We start from the raw sequence: 13635 nt of genomic DNA on the forward strand, positions 1-13635 counted from the left end.
GATGCTAAGGCACCTCAGGTGATTCTGGGCACTAATGGGAGCCCAGCTGCATTTAGCCAAAAGTGCAAGCCAGACTATCAGAATGCTTTCTCTTGTCAAAAATGAGGATTCTGCTTTCTCGTCACTCCATGAGTCACTCAAATGAGACAGAATTAAGCACAGGTAAAGCAAATAAACTGCCACTGTGCAAGAGAAACCCTGCAATTTTCATAGTGACCAAGCCACAAATGGAAACAGAGATATCAGTCAGCCCTTTTTACTGCAACAAGAAACAAAGTGAGGGCACAAACACACGTGGAATATATTTTTACGTGAATTCAAAAATATATATATCACTTCAGCACCAGCTGAAATTTCCAAGTTGCCTGCTGGGGAAAAGAACCAATGAAAATGTTAATATCAAGGAAATTCAGAAAGATGTCATTTCCTGGTGACAACAGGAAATTATTTTTGTTGATTTCTAAATAAAAATTTTAAGTCTGTGTGAGGAAGAATTTTATACATAACCACTAAATGACATGGTATCATATTTCAATGTATATAGGAATCAGTTCTATTTTCCTCTTTCAGTTCACATGTTTTTCCATACATTTAGGAACCATTAACTCCCTCCATATGGAAAAAAGTGAAATTATTACTAGTCTCATTTTCATAATGACTATATGAATACTAATTGCTCAGTATCATAAATTCTGTATTATTTTCTGACTTCCTACTTTTTTTATTATACTTTAATCACTTCTTTTATCTTTTTTTGTCCAGTGGAAATATTTAAATTACTCTTAAAATTTCTGTGAAATCTAAGGATACTAAAGATGTTGAAAAGTTACTGTTTGGTCTGCAATCTTACATCTTTCTCCACTCTCCTTTGTGTAACATATATAAATGCTTGGTTGTAATCACAAGTTGTTGCTTATATATACAATAATTTTTCTAAAAGGTTTACGGTATATGGGTTGAAACAGATTTGTGTTAAAACAATACGTGAGAAATCAGTAAACTAAAAAGAATATCAGAAAATCCTCTAAATCAAACTACACAGGATTAATAGCCACAGCCAAAAGAAACAGTAGTACTGGATAGTTCAAGTAAATTTTCATGGATACAATTTTAAAAGAAATGCATTGAGACATTTTTATGGAAGAATATTTCATTATATCCATCATTCCTTCCTAATGGAGACATCTTGCATGCATATACATTGTTGCTTGTTTTTGTACTTCTTGCAAATCTTTCAGATGATATTTCATCAGTGGTAGTGATTACAAGAGTTGAACATATTTACAAAGAGTGGACAAGGCTGCAAGTTTTTATGTTTTGCTCAAAAAAAAAAAAAAAAAAAAAAAANGATATGTATCAAGGTGGCAGATACAGCACATGGATTACATGTGACCCTTCTGGAGCAGTGGCTGAAGGGCAAAAGGGTGACTACCTAGAGTCCCCACCATGGCTCTGAGCTCTTCAGCAGTGGCAGGGCAAGGCCACCTCGGGCAGCTGGCACTCCCCAAGAGGAGCTGGGTGCCCTGACCTGGATGCCAGCCACACCTTGCTGCACCAGCCAGTTCTGCATGAGATGCTAAGGCACCTCAGGTGATTCTGGGCACTAATGGGAGCCCAGCTGCATTTAGCCAAAAGTGCAAGCCAGACTATCAGAATGCTTTCTCTTGTCAAAAATGAGGATTCTGCTTTCTCGTCACTCCATGAGTCACTCAAATGAGACAGAATTAAGCACAGGTAAAGCAAATAAACTGCCACTGTGCACGAGAAACCCTGCAATTTTCATAGTGACCAAGCCACAAATGGAAACAGAGATATCAGTCAGCCCTTTTTACTGCAACAAGAAACAAAGTGAGGGCACAAACACACGTGGAATATATTTTTACGTGAATTCACAAATATATATCACTTCAGCACCAGCTGAAATTTCCAAGTTGCCTGCTGGGGAAAAGAACCAATGAAAATGTTAATATCAAGGAAATTCAGAAAGATGTCATTTCCTGGTGACAACAGGAAATTATTTTTGTTGATTTCTAAATAAAAATTTTAAGTCTGTGTGAGGAAGAATTTTATACATAACCACTAAATGACACGGTATCATATTTAAATGTATATAGGAATCAGTTCTACTATTTTCATCTTTCAGTTCACGTGTTTTTCCATACATTTAGGAACCATTAACTCCCTCCATATGGAAAAAAGTGAAATTATTACTAGTCTCATTTTCATAATGACTATATGAATACTAATTGCTCAGTATCATAAATTCTGTATTATTTTCTGACTTCTTACTTTTTTTATTATACTTTAATCACTTCTTATATCTTTTTTTGTCCAGTGGAAATATTTAAATTACTCTTAAAATTTCTGTGAAATCTAAGGATACTAAAGATGTTGAAAAGTTACGGTTTGGTCTGCAATCTTACCTCTTTCTCCACTCTCCTTTGTGTAACATATATAAATGCTTGGTTGTAATCACAAGTTGTTGCTTATATATACAATAATTTTTCTAAAAGGTTTACAGTATATGGGTTGAAACAGATTTGTGTTAAAACAATACGTGAGAAATCAGTAAACTAAAAAGAATATCAGAAAATCCTCTAAATCAAACTACACAGGATTAATAGCCACAGCCAAAAGAAACAGTAGTACTGGACAGTTCAAGTAAATTTTCATGGATACAATTTTAAAAGAAATGCATTGAGACATTTTTATGGAAGAATATTTCAGTATATCCATTATTCCTTCCTAATGGAGACATCTTGCATGCATATACATTGTTGCTTGTTTTTGTACTTCTTGCAAATCTTTCAGATGATATTTCACCAGTGGTAGTGATTACAAGAGTTGAACATATTTACAAAGGGTGGACAAGGCTGCAAGTTTTTATGTTTTGCTCAAAAAAAAAAAAAAAAGAAAGCAGCAATACTAATAATCACATTGATGTCTTTCAAGAATTCACACAGGAAGAGCCTGGCTGCCAAGAATACTTTGCTCCTTGTGCTCTAAAATCAGAAACATAAGAAAAATTTATTCCATTGGTCAAGAAGAACAGAGTTTTCGTGGTGAATTTCAGTATAATAACGATTAAGATATTTCTTTATGGTAACTTGGACCAGCCGCATGAAAGATGGTGAAAAAAGAGGCAAGTTTTATTCATAATTATGTGGAATTATGCAACTGAAATTAGATTTTTTTCTTGCAGTAAACATCTTCTTGGGTTTTTTTAATATAAGTTACCCTATTTTATGGGCAATCTGTTTTCCAAGTAAAGAACAGTGCAAACGCAGCCTGGCAGCTACCTCGAATCAGCTGAGCCCCTTCTACACATTTTTACATATCAAGATGCATTATGCAATGCTGGTGTCTGTTTATCTATAGTCTGTGCAATTTTATCTTGTACACATGAAAACATTTAAGTCTGTTAATCTTGCATGATGCAGTTCACAAAATGTGCATGATACCTCAGGAAAGAGATGTTCTGCTACAAGTAACCAGAACAAGGCAACCAAAACAGTCATCCCCTGTACTGCCCTATTAGGATCTCTTCACTGTTATGTTCAGGCACTTTCATCTATATCCCTGATAATTTGTTTTCTTTTCTTCTGGTGCCAAGCAGTATCACATGCTTCCCTAAACCCCTGCGTAATACTCTCCCTTTTTTCCAATGTTAACCTGGGCTTGCTCCTGTGTCTGCTCACTCTTCAGCTGATAGACTGTGTTACGAATTGCAGGAAAACACAACTGTTAACACAGCAAGCTGTACCCAGAGCACTGATTATTCAAGCAGTGAATCAAAATGTTACATTTCATTTCCAGGCTGTAATCAGAATATAAGGCTTCACACATTCTTGTGATTCTCATGCATCACGCTAGTTTGTTAAGTTTCAGTGTCCATGTACATGCTGTGAAGTAACAAATGGACATTTGTCAGAACATTTTAAACAAGATTCCATCAAGTTAGGAGGCATACCACTAAGATTTTAAAATAACGGTGTGCAGTTTAAAGAATTCAATAAATGCAGAGAAAATATTCTATTAAAGGAAGTCTGGAAAAGGCATTTGTTATCTTTCTAGAAAAATGAAAAGAAAAATAAAATGTATTACATTACTTGGGAGCACAACTAAATAGAAGGTTACTCACAAACAGATGCCAGGAAAGCTCTTGAAAGAGAATGCCATCTGAGTGTGGCAGTTATATAGGAGAAACTTTTCTGTTTTATTGATCAAAGCATTATTCTACAGCCTGGCATACCCTGCACTTCTCAGCTTTATATTTTGCTTTTTCTGCATCATTTTTAGAACAGCAATTTTGGAAAGTAAAAAGAAATCGAAATATCCCAGGGAATTGATCAGAGACCTGACATTGGTTAGCAAAGGAAGTGTGCTGCATAACTTATCCATGACAAAGAGCAGTGGTATGACTTCCACCCTGCTCTAAATCATAACCACAGTACATGTTAAAAATATTAATAAATCAAATAAGACATTTTCTAAGGAATGCACATTATCAAAAAGCACCATAAAAGAAAAAGGCATTTTGAAATACGATAATTAAGAAAAAATGTACATAAAAAAGGTAACTCACAATGAAATAATATAAAAAAACATTAACAGCACTATAAACGACCTCAAGAATGAACACACATTACTATAGGAGGTATTTTATTGGTGAATATAAGAATATTTCCACTTATTTCCCTAACCTTTAACAAGTTATTTTAGCTGTAGAGAAACATTTATGGGGGGAGAAAGACAAAAACTTTGGTACGCATCCAAAATTAATCTATCAGTTCTGAATTTGAAAAGAAAAATAACGTAACTTCCAAATATTTAATTTATTTAGATCTATTGTAATACCTTGGTCATCTATTTCCTTATTTTCAAAGGTCACTATGTGCCTTTGAATTCATGAAGTAATATATAACTTTCTAAATCTCATTGTAGCTGAAACCTCGCAATATAGATAGTTCAAGTTTTTGTGAGAAAAGTCAACACAATATAAGAATGCATCACTTTACTAAAGGAGGAGTGAGGCTGAAAAAATCACAGAAACTTTTTTTTTCCTTTACAAGTGTCATTTATGTTTAGATTTTTGAGGAGTACATTACAAATTACCATTTAAGGAAACTGTTATCAAATTACCTACCACCCATATTATTATAAAAATACACAATATCATGACTAATTGCATCCCTTTTCAACTTCATAAAAACAATTTCTTTTTAAAATACCTCACTTGCTATACTCACCTCTTGCATAATGAATAAAAGCTGACATGTATGGACATGGGAGACTCTAAGAATTCAATGCAGTTCAGGACTGGCAGCAAAAGTAATGCCACATTTTCATACGTACTGCAGCCTTTTCTGCATATTGTGCTATAAACTGCAGGACCTTGTGACAAAATTGCTCTGGTCTACAAATTGTAGTAAATTGCAGTTTAAATAAACTGTGTTGTGAAGGAGCTATGCCTAGTCTATGTGTAACATTTTGATTTCTCAATCTACTAAAACTGAGGGGAAAAAACCCCAGCAGTCCTGTTTATCCATTTGGATTCCAGAAAGGAAAACAGGAAATTTAAATTTCTGTTAAGCTACTAAGAAAAAAATCACAATAGTTATTTTAAAAATCATCTCTTATATATTGAAGGTATTCTCTTAAGTCTAGTAAGTTATCTAGCTCTGAAAACTAATTTTTGGTATGAATACAAGCTATAGTAATTATTCCTAAATTACACTTTTTGTAAAGAAACCGTCAAATGAGTGAGATCAAAACCTCAGACTCAAATAAAAATGGAACTATCATACGTAAAATGCATAACAGGAACACATAATCATATTTTTTAAATTTCTTACCTTTAAGTAAAACATTATGGCAAAGATAATCCCAAAATAGCCAAAAACCAGGCCAGATGCTGCATAACAAAGCCACAAGTTGCCATCAAAGAAAATATCAGTTTCATGTCCTGCAGCCAGAAAGGGCTGGAAACATCAGAGGGGCTTGAACTCTCCTCCAGAGGGAAGGTGAAGTTCATGTCATTCTTATGAATGGGAGCCCATCGTCTTCCCAGCTAGAGGATATTAATAGTTCTTACTGATACACAACATCTTGCTGTGATGGTCTTCACATCCCAATTTAAAAAAATGAACATTATTAAGTCTACATACTATTTCCTCTACATGGCATTATCATGAGGAAGCCTGGTTAAAAGTATGATAAAGAATTCAGACAGACAAGAGTCTTTTCAAGACATTTGGTTATGCTTTTTCATTTCCTTTTCTAGCATCAAAAAAAGGCCCAGATTCTTCTTGTAGCTTCAACTACGCAGGATTTGAAACACTGCACAATCAAGGGAAGTAAATCAAAGGAATAAAAGCAAGTTTTGTCCTCCTTTCTGCTCATCAGGGAAGATAATTGTTATCAAACTCTAAAACTAAAGAATATATTTGTTCATTTAAGTGAAATCTGCTGTTGCACAGAGGATAAAGGTCTCCTTATACTGATGCTCTTTGGAAAGAATTTCACTCTGCATGAATGAAGCAAAAGTGTTGTCTTTTATCTCACTTGGACTCTGTTTAGACAAATTCGATAGAATAAAATGCTCTGTAGCTTTACATCCCAATGACTCATTAAGTCGTAAATCAATAAGGATGTGAAGGTGGAAGATCCTCTGGGTTTTATTCTTATAAGAAATAAAAGGAGTAGTAACTACTTGAGATTATCTCACTACTGTCTGCCATTCAAGCGGGAAAAAAGGGAGGTTAAAAAATAACCTCCCACTTGTGGCAATTGAAGTTATTTGTTCAGGTTATTTTTACAGGCTGCTTGTGAAACTGGAAGGCAGGTGTGAAAGCTGGGAAGTTCGTTCTACTCCTCATTGCCAATAAAGCACCAAATAATACAATAACATTCTTCTGTATTCCTGCAGCTGCATGAGCTCTAAAAATGACCACACAAAAGTGAAATGGTTTGGACAAGTTTCCTTTAAGGTTAATTATCTTCATCATTAATGATATCGTACATGTTTTCTATGAAAAGTCACCAGTCTATCCAGTTACAAAAGAAGGAGAATTGCTGGAGACTTTGGAGATATCTTATGGTATGTAATTTGCATAACATTATTAAGGTATTTAAAAGTTTCACATTACAAGTCATACTGTCAAGAAGCAAAGAATCAGAGGAAACTAATGCAGTTGACCTCCAGTGCAGAAAAATAAATTTCATGGAGGAAATCAACACATTAAAAAAACCTGGCATGCTAAGGAAAATTAGATTCCCGACAAGCTTAAACAATTAATTTGCATTCTCCCCACACCTTAGGGATTATTGAAAATACAGTATCTCCTAAATTAAAGAAGAAAGATAATAAAAACTATTTTGAATTATTATTCTCAGTACTGACCTGCTGCCTCTCCAGGGCAATGCAGAGGAGCTGTTCCCTCTGAAAGGCAGCACTTCAGAGGCTGAACACTGTTTGAACAGCCTCTCAGCTTCCAAGATGAAATATGTATCAGAAATACCTTAAATGACCACTGCATAAGAGTGGTGTCCAATTCCTCCCTAACTTTGTGTGTCTTAGTTTTACACTTTCCTAACTGCTTTTAACATCATCATCAAGATTTTACATTTCCTAAAATAAACTTTGACTTGCAAGAACTTTTTGTGTTCAGACTGAGCTCAGGTCAATCTGACAACCCTAAGATGCTCTTCTTTCCTCTCACATAACAAATTTACTTTTTAAAGAGAGTATTTAGGATGGAAGATGCAAAATCGAGAGTGGTGGAAGGATTTTGAGTGGAGAAGAAGCAGCTATGAAGGATCCAAGATGGGGAGGTACAGAAAGCTCTGTTTTACACTTTGGCTCTTTCTGCTATTTGTGCGTATATACAGTCTGAATCTCTAAATTACTGATTTCTCTCTTGTTGGATTTATTTATGTATTTGATCATATTTTTGACATGTTCCACTACTGTCAATTTATCTACTTTATCTACACACAGTGGTTGTAGCATCTACTGAAGATAACAGACACCGATTCCCCTTGTAAGATGAAAGCCTTCATCTGTGGTATACCTCATGTATGTCTGCTAACTGCTGATGTATTTTTACTATTAAAAGTGGAAAGAAAGTCTTTTTAGATCATAAGAATATATACTTATAGAACTAGAAAAAAATTTATAGGGCTTAAGGCCAATGCCATATTGGAAGCTATTTGCTGATCATTTTCAAAACTGGTAAGGATAGAGAAATGTGACAAATGTGGAATGAAAATGCATGGAAGATAAGTAAATTTTATGCACAAAAGAAGTATTTAAGAAAGTACAGTGAGGAACAGATAAAAGCAAAGTGAGACCAAATATATATGCATGCGTGGAAACACTGATTGAGAAATCTAACTGCAATGATTTCCATCCTCTCATCATAACTGAGCATGTACTAAATGAATAAACTGCTACTTGACATTTCCTAAATAAATATCATGGGAAGAGTACTTATTTTACTTTAATGAATCATTTTGGCCTCTCCAACAGAAAGTAGATGTGGTGAACCACAATCTGTTCTGGGAAAAATAATTCTATAATGGAGATATATATGGACTGAAATATGAGAAGTTGTGGTCTCCAACAGGTCTACTTTAAAACAGATTCTGATTCATCCATGCCCACTGCTACTTATATTTGATTATAGCTGTTGACATACTGTATCTGCCATGCAAAGAGCTATTTCTTTACTAGAGGTAAGAAAGCCATATGGTTCGTGGATGACTATGAATTTTCACAAGGCAAACTGAACTAATATGTATGTAATTTTTTTTACTGTGGCTATTAAAACAAAACTACCTGTTTAGCAAACAGAACATTTTCAAATCAATGGGATTTTATACGAAGCCCATATAATACATTTCTAAGAACTAAAAGTCTTGATGGACTAACACTAACTTTCTGCATTAGTGGTCCTCTTGTTCACCAGGCATGTTTAGATAAACAAATTCACTGTACTGATTAAGTGAAGCAGCAAATAAGACTTGTCTTGTTCATGGAGTAGAACTGAAGCAGCTGTTTTTCTTTGACTGTTGCAGATTCAAAGGGCCCCCAAAGGTATACCTCATAAAAAAAGGGGGTTACTTTAGGGGTTATGTTCTTTTTATTACAAAAACTTCTCATAGGATTATCATAGATATACAAGGAAATTGCTTTGACTCTATGTAATTACAAATAGGAAAAAAGTTCCTGGCAGAGGCAGGTGTAAAATAACATTTACCATCTTTGTTAAGGCACACAAAACCTATTCCAATAATTACTCCATTGTCTGTAATTTAGCCAGGCAAAGCTCACAATCAGGCTGAAATTCAGTCATCCAGACTGTGTCTATGAATATTTACTATTACAACCTCTGCTATTAGAGCCCTTTTGTAACTGTGACATGGTAACTGGACCAGGACATGCAACATTCAGGAGAGCTTGCAGGGGGTACTTTCTAGGCAGGACACTCTGCCTGGCACTGAGTGGAACATGAATATCCAAGCTTTACTCAGGATCTGGTATGAATTTCATATTCAGGGGTATATTTCTCCTATCGCATCTACCAATTACTATTGAAGTAACTTCCTTCAAATACTGAAATTCATTTAGAATAGAATTTTTAGTTTGCCATAACAGACCTTGACATTTTTGTCTTGCTTTGGTAAGTTTTTGTTTCAACAGTTGGCCTTGCCAACAGTATCACCATTAATACTGGTGGGACTTTGACCCACACAAATGTCATTAAGTCATTAGGAATATTACCCTTGATTCAGCATGTCTTGGATTTGACTGTGTGCTTTTATGTGGTACATGGACAAAACTCAGTCTCCTCAACACCTCTGTCAAAAGCAGTCTATGTTTGCTGCTTGTTTAATGCTAGTTTAAAGGATTTACGATACTCTGTCATAACTCGCACCAGAAATTTGAACTCATTTCAGAGGGACTAGAAATTCTAAAAAGTTAAAAAAGAGGTATGCCCTATGCTGTTCTAGTGCAAACTAGACAGATGAGTAACTAAATGCAAATAGCACTTTACAGTAATAAAATGAAAAGTTAAAAATAATCTAAATTAGAATCAATTAATTTATTTGATAATCCTAGTTTTTAGTTCATGTGTAACTGAACAATGGCACAATAAACACATTCTTTAACTTAGGAATATTATGTCAGATCACAGAGGGTCTGCCGAGAGCACTCAGAATTAAATCTCAATGCATTACACTATAACTCATAAAACTATTAAACATTGTCTGAGTCCATTTTAACCACATACCAGACATTTTGAAAAGTATGCAAAATGATGGGGGAGGGAACAATCTTTCAAATATAAATTATAAGATCTGGTTAGCACTGTAAAAATAGCTACACACAGTAAAATTAAAACTTGCAGTTCTGAAAGAAGGTGTTTTGTGCAAACCATCTGGAAATGACTTGAAAGTATTGCTATACTGCTGAAAGTACAGAAATATAAAACTTGCTACTCTTCCTATTTTACTTGTTTTCCAGATAAAACAGAAAGATGAAAATGCAACTAATCACAAACATGACAGACTGATGATACCTCAAACACATTTTCATTATAAAATAGTACCCTGCTCTACCCTAGAGTCGCTTTTTAAAACATCCAGTACAATCAGTATGCTTGTTTGACACATCACAGAGTAAAAAGCATTCAGTTACTAAGACCCTACACGAGATTTCTCTATCGTCTGCACTCGGATCTGCACTCGGTCACATTGAGGTAACCCTTGCTCGTTGCAGGATGCCCACTTGCAGTCATCTACTTCTTAAATGGCTAGAGGTATTCAGTGTTGAATATTTTGCTAGTGCTCCTCTTGTGATGCTACTCTGAAGCAGAGATAGTCACCAAACACTCCAGTACTGAGAAAGGCACTTGAGTTTTGCAGCCTTGTTCTTGGGCTCACATCACCTAGAGTGACAGCATCACTTGCTCTCCATCTCAGGGCTTGAATTTGGAAAAGATTCAAATACCACCTGCTCCCAAGGCACATTAAGCCTGTGTAAGCCTATGCCGTAATGAAGCACAATCGGAAACAAACAATAGGTTGTCACTGCAAATTAGAAACCTTCGTAAGTTTGAGGAAAGTTGAGGCCGAACCACTTATATTACGGATTTATGGCTAAATGCGAAGCTGTACGGCACCGGCACCGCTGGTAGAAGTGGGGCACCAGCAGCGGAAGGAACTAGGTTACGAAGGCGACAGAAAGCGGTGCCGTAAGAGAAAGCCCATTTTCTGCACTTCGCGCTGGCTGGAGTGCTCTCCCCGCTCCCCCCCTCCGGACCGACCCGCACTGGCCCCACCGCATCGCACCAGGCCGGGCCGGCGGGGGCCGCCCGCCCGAAGTGGCGGCTTTGCCGGTTCCGCTCCAGGAGGAGAGGCGGGCTGGTGCGCGCTGCGCTCCCGTTCTCCCGTTACGATGCGGGGTCATCATTTTATTTCTCCGGCAGACGGTGTTCCAAAGGGCCGCGAAGACGCTCAGCCAACCTGCCCGCGAACGCCGCCCTCCCCGCGGCGAGAGCCACCCGCGATCGCCCCGGTGACCGAGGGCAGCGCGGCAGATGCGCCCGGCGCATCCCCCGCGCTCGGGCTGCGCGCCCGCGGCCCCCTCGGCCGCGCCGACCCCGCGCACCGCGGCGGGGCAGACGGGGGGAACGGGCGGGACGCGCCTGCCGCCCGACCGCCCCTCGGGGCACTTGGACAAGCCGGGAGGAGCAGTGCGGCCCCTCCGACGTACCCGCACCTTCCCCCGGTGCGGTGGCCGGGAAACGACAGGGGATAGCGGTGCGGGCGGCGGTCCGCCAGCAGCCCCGGCTGCCCGACCCTTCCTCGAGGGGCAGCCCCGAAGATCCTGCTCTTCCAAAATTTAAATCGCCGCTGGTACTGCGGTTCCGCGGGCATCATCCCCAGCCCCGCCGCCCCCCCGCGCCAGACCGGCCGCACCGAGGGTCCGTACGCCGTCCCTCCCCTGTCTCCCCCGCTCCGGCACCGGGCACTCCGCCGCGCAGCCGTCCTGCCCGGGCTGTGCCGAGCCGAGACCCCCACCCGCCAGGGCGACCCCCGCCCGGCCAGCGCGGCGCCGAACGCACCGGGGAGGGGGATGACAGCCCCACCGACGGCGCGGTCGGCGCGCCCTCGCCCCACCGCCCGTGCCCGACGGCGGCGGTGCCCGCGCGGCACCCGCACCCCCGGCTCCCGCTGCTGCCTGGGCGGAGGCGCCCCGCGGGCAGCCCGGCGCGCCTGGCGCCCCGACGGCGGCCCCTTGCCTTCCCCTCCCGTGCCCTGCCTGCCTGCCTACCTTTCTCAGCGCTGACATTCTAGAGCATTATGAACGCGGCGGGTGCGGCTGCGGCGGGTCGGGGCTGAGGAGGCGCCGGCAGCGGGAGCAGCGGCGCGCGCCCAGCGTCCCCCGGCGCCGCTCGCCCGCCGGGGCCGCCGCGCGCCGCCCGCCCGCCCGCCGCGCGCCGCTCCCCGCGCGCCCCCCCAGCCCGCGCGCCCCGCGCGCACCCCCGCCCTCGCTCCCGCGCGCGCGGCACGGGCACCCCCGCCGGTCTGCGCAGCCGCGCGCCCCCTGCCGGAGCCCGCGCGCATGGCGCCGGGCGGGAGGGGGCGGGGCAGACCGCGGCGCGGGCACGCCCCCACCGCATCCTCCGCCAATGGCACCGCCTCGTGCCGTGACGGACAGGCGCGGCAGCCAACGGGAAGGAAGGCTGCGGGGGGCCGCGGGGGCGGGCCGGGAGGCTCGGCGGGGCCGCGGGGCCATGGCCGAGAGCAGGAGGGAAGGTGAGGCTACGCTGACGGGGCGAACGGGTCGGGGTTGCCGCGCTGCTCCCGCGGCTGGGCTCGGAGGGAGCCAGGGGGCTGTGGTGGCGGCCCTGGGCGCGGCTGCCCTCGGCCCAGTCGCGTTGCGGAGCCTTCCCGCGGTAGAGGGCGGTGGGAAACGGGAGGGCCCGGCAGGGGGGAGGCCGCGGTGGGTGCGCGGAGCCGCCAGGCTGAGCCTGCCGAGCTCCTGCCCCGCACCCGCCGTACCACGGGGGGTCCTCCTGCTGCCTGTTCCTCCCGGCAGCGCGGGGGAGAAGTAGCAAATAAAAATTGCATTTTAGTCACTAAGTATTTTAAGATAATACCATTTTTTCTCAGTATGCGCATGCATGTGTGCTTACTTGCTGTTGGTGACCATCTAACTTGGCTTATTTAAAGTGAGTCAGCTCGGTTCTGAAATAACTATGGTACTATGATTACAAAGAGTAAAATAAAAGCCTTCTGCTGTCCAAGCAAAACTTCAGTCCGTTCGGTTTATCTTTATGTTTTAGAAGACGTGGCTTTGCTCAGGAAGAATGCAGTATGAAAATTACAGGTGTTCTGTAAGTGGTATCTCTTTCTTAAGAGGGATTGAGTAGGGCTGGATGCTCACCCTGTGGCTGGCTTTTGCATTTTCAGACAGTTCCAGCATCCTGAAACTGGAATCCTTCATGCGAGGATAACAACTTGAGAGTGAAACGGGTCAGCTAGAGTTAGTCTTTGAACTATTTGCTGACTGTAACTAGTGATAGTTTGAAGAAAACATGAATACAAAGTAGTGTTCTCTGTGTT

General features: G+C 41.3%; 2 protein-coding genes and 1 long non-coding RNA gene across 10 annotated transcripts in view; 1 reads left to right on the plus strand and 2 right to left on the minus strand.

Annotated features, from left to right (window-relative positions):
• Positions 1 to 12445, minus strand: part of DLGAP2 (DLG associated protein 2) — a 457096-nt gene extending 444651 nt beyond the window's left edge. For all 8 annotated transcript variants that reach the window (XM_027892460.1, XM_027892444.1, XM_027892443.1 and 5 more), the window contains exon 1: positions 12341 to 12445. In XM_027892460.1, the coding sequence (XP_027748261.1) occupies positions 12341 to 12358 (18 nt within the window). In that variant the 5' untranslated portion in view covers positions 12359 to 12445. The remainder of the gene's footprint in view (positions 1 to 12340) is intronic.
• Positions 2331 to 11036, minus strand: LOC114061721. Its single transcript, XR_003572193.1, has 2 exons — positions 5856 to 11036; positions 2331 to 3002 (listed from the first exon to the last, which is right to left on the minus strand). It is a non-coding gene; the product is annotated as an uncharacterized LOC114061721 (long non-coding RNA).
• A 339-nt stretch (positions 12446 to 12784) lies between the features above and the next one.
• The window catches only part of ERICH1 (glutamate rich 1), a 68124-nt gene continuing 67273 nt past the window's right edge, over positions 12785 to 13635 (plus strand). The window contains exon 1 of the mRNA XM_027892437.1: positions 12785 to 12825. Within this exon, the coding sequence (XP_027748238.1) occupies positions 12804 to 12825 (22 nt within the window). The 5' untranslated portion in view covers positions 12785 to 12803. The remainder of the gene's footprint in view (positions 12826 to 13635) is intronic.

The sequence above is a fragment of the Empidonax traillii genome, unplaced genomic scaffold, assembly GCF_003031625.1.
Source record: "Empidonax traillii isolate 1590-97213 ecotype Southwest subspecies unplaced genomic scaffold, ASM303162v1 scaffold352:size1026972, whole genome shotgun sequence".
Classification (NCBI taxonomy): domain Eukaryota; kingdom Metazoa; phylum Chordata; class Aves; order Passeriformes; family Tyrannidae; genus Empidonax; species Empidonax traillii.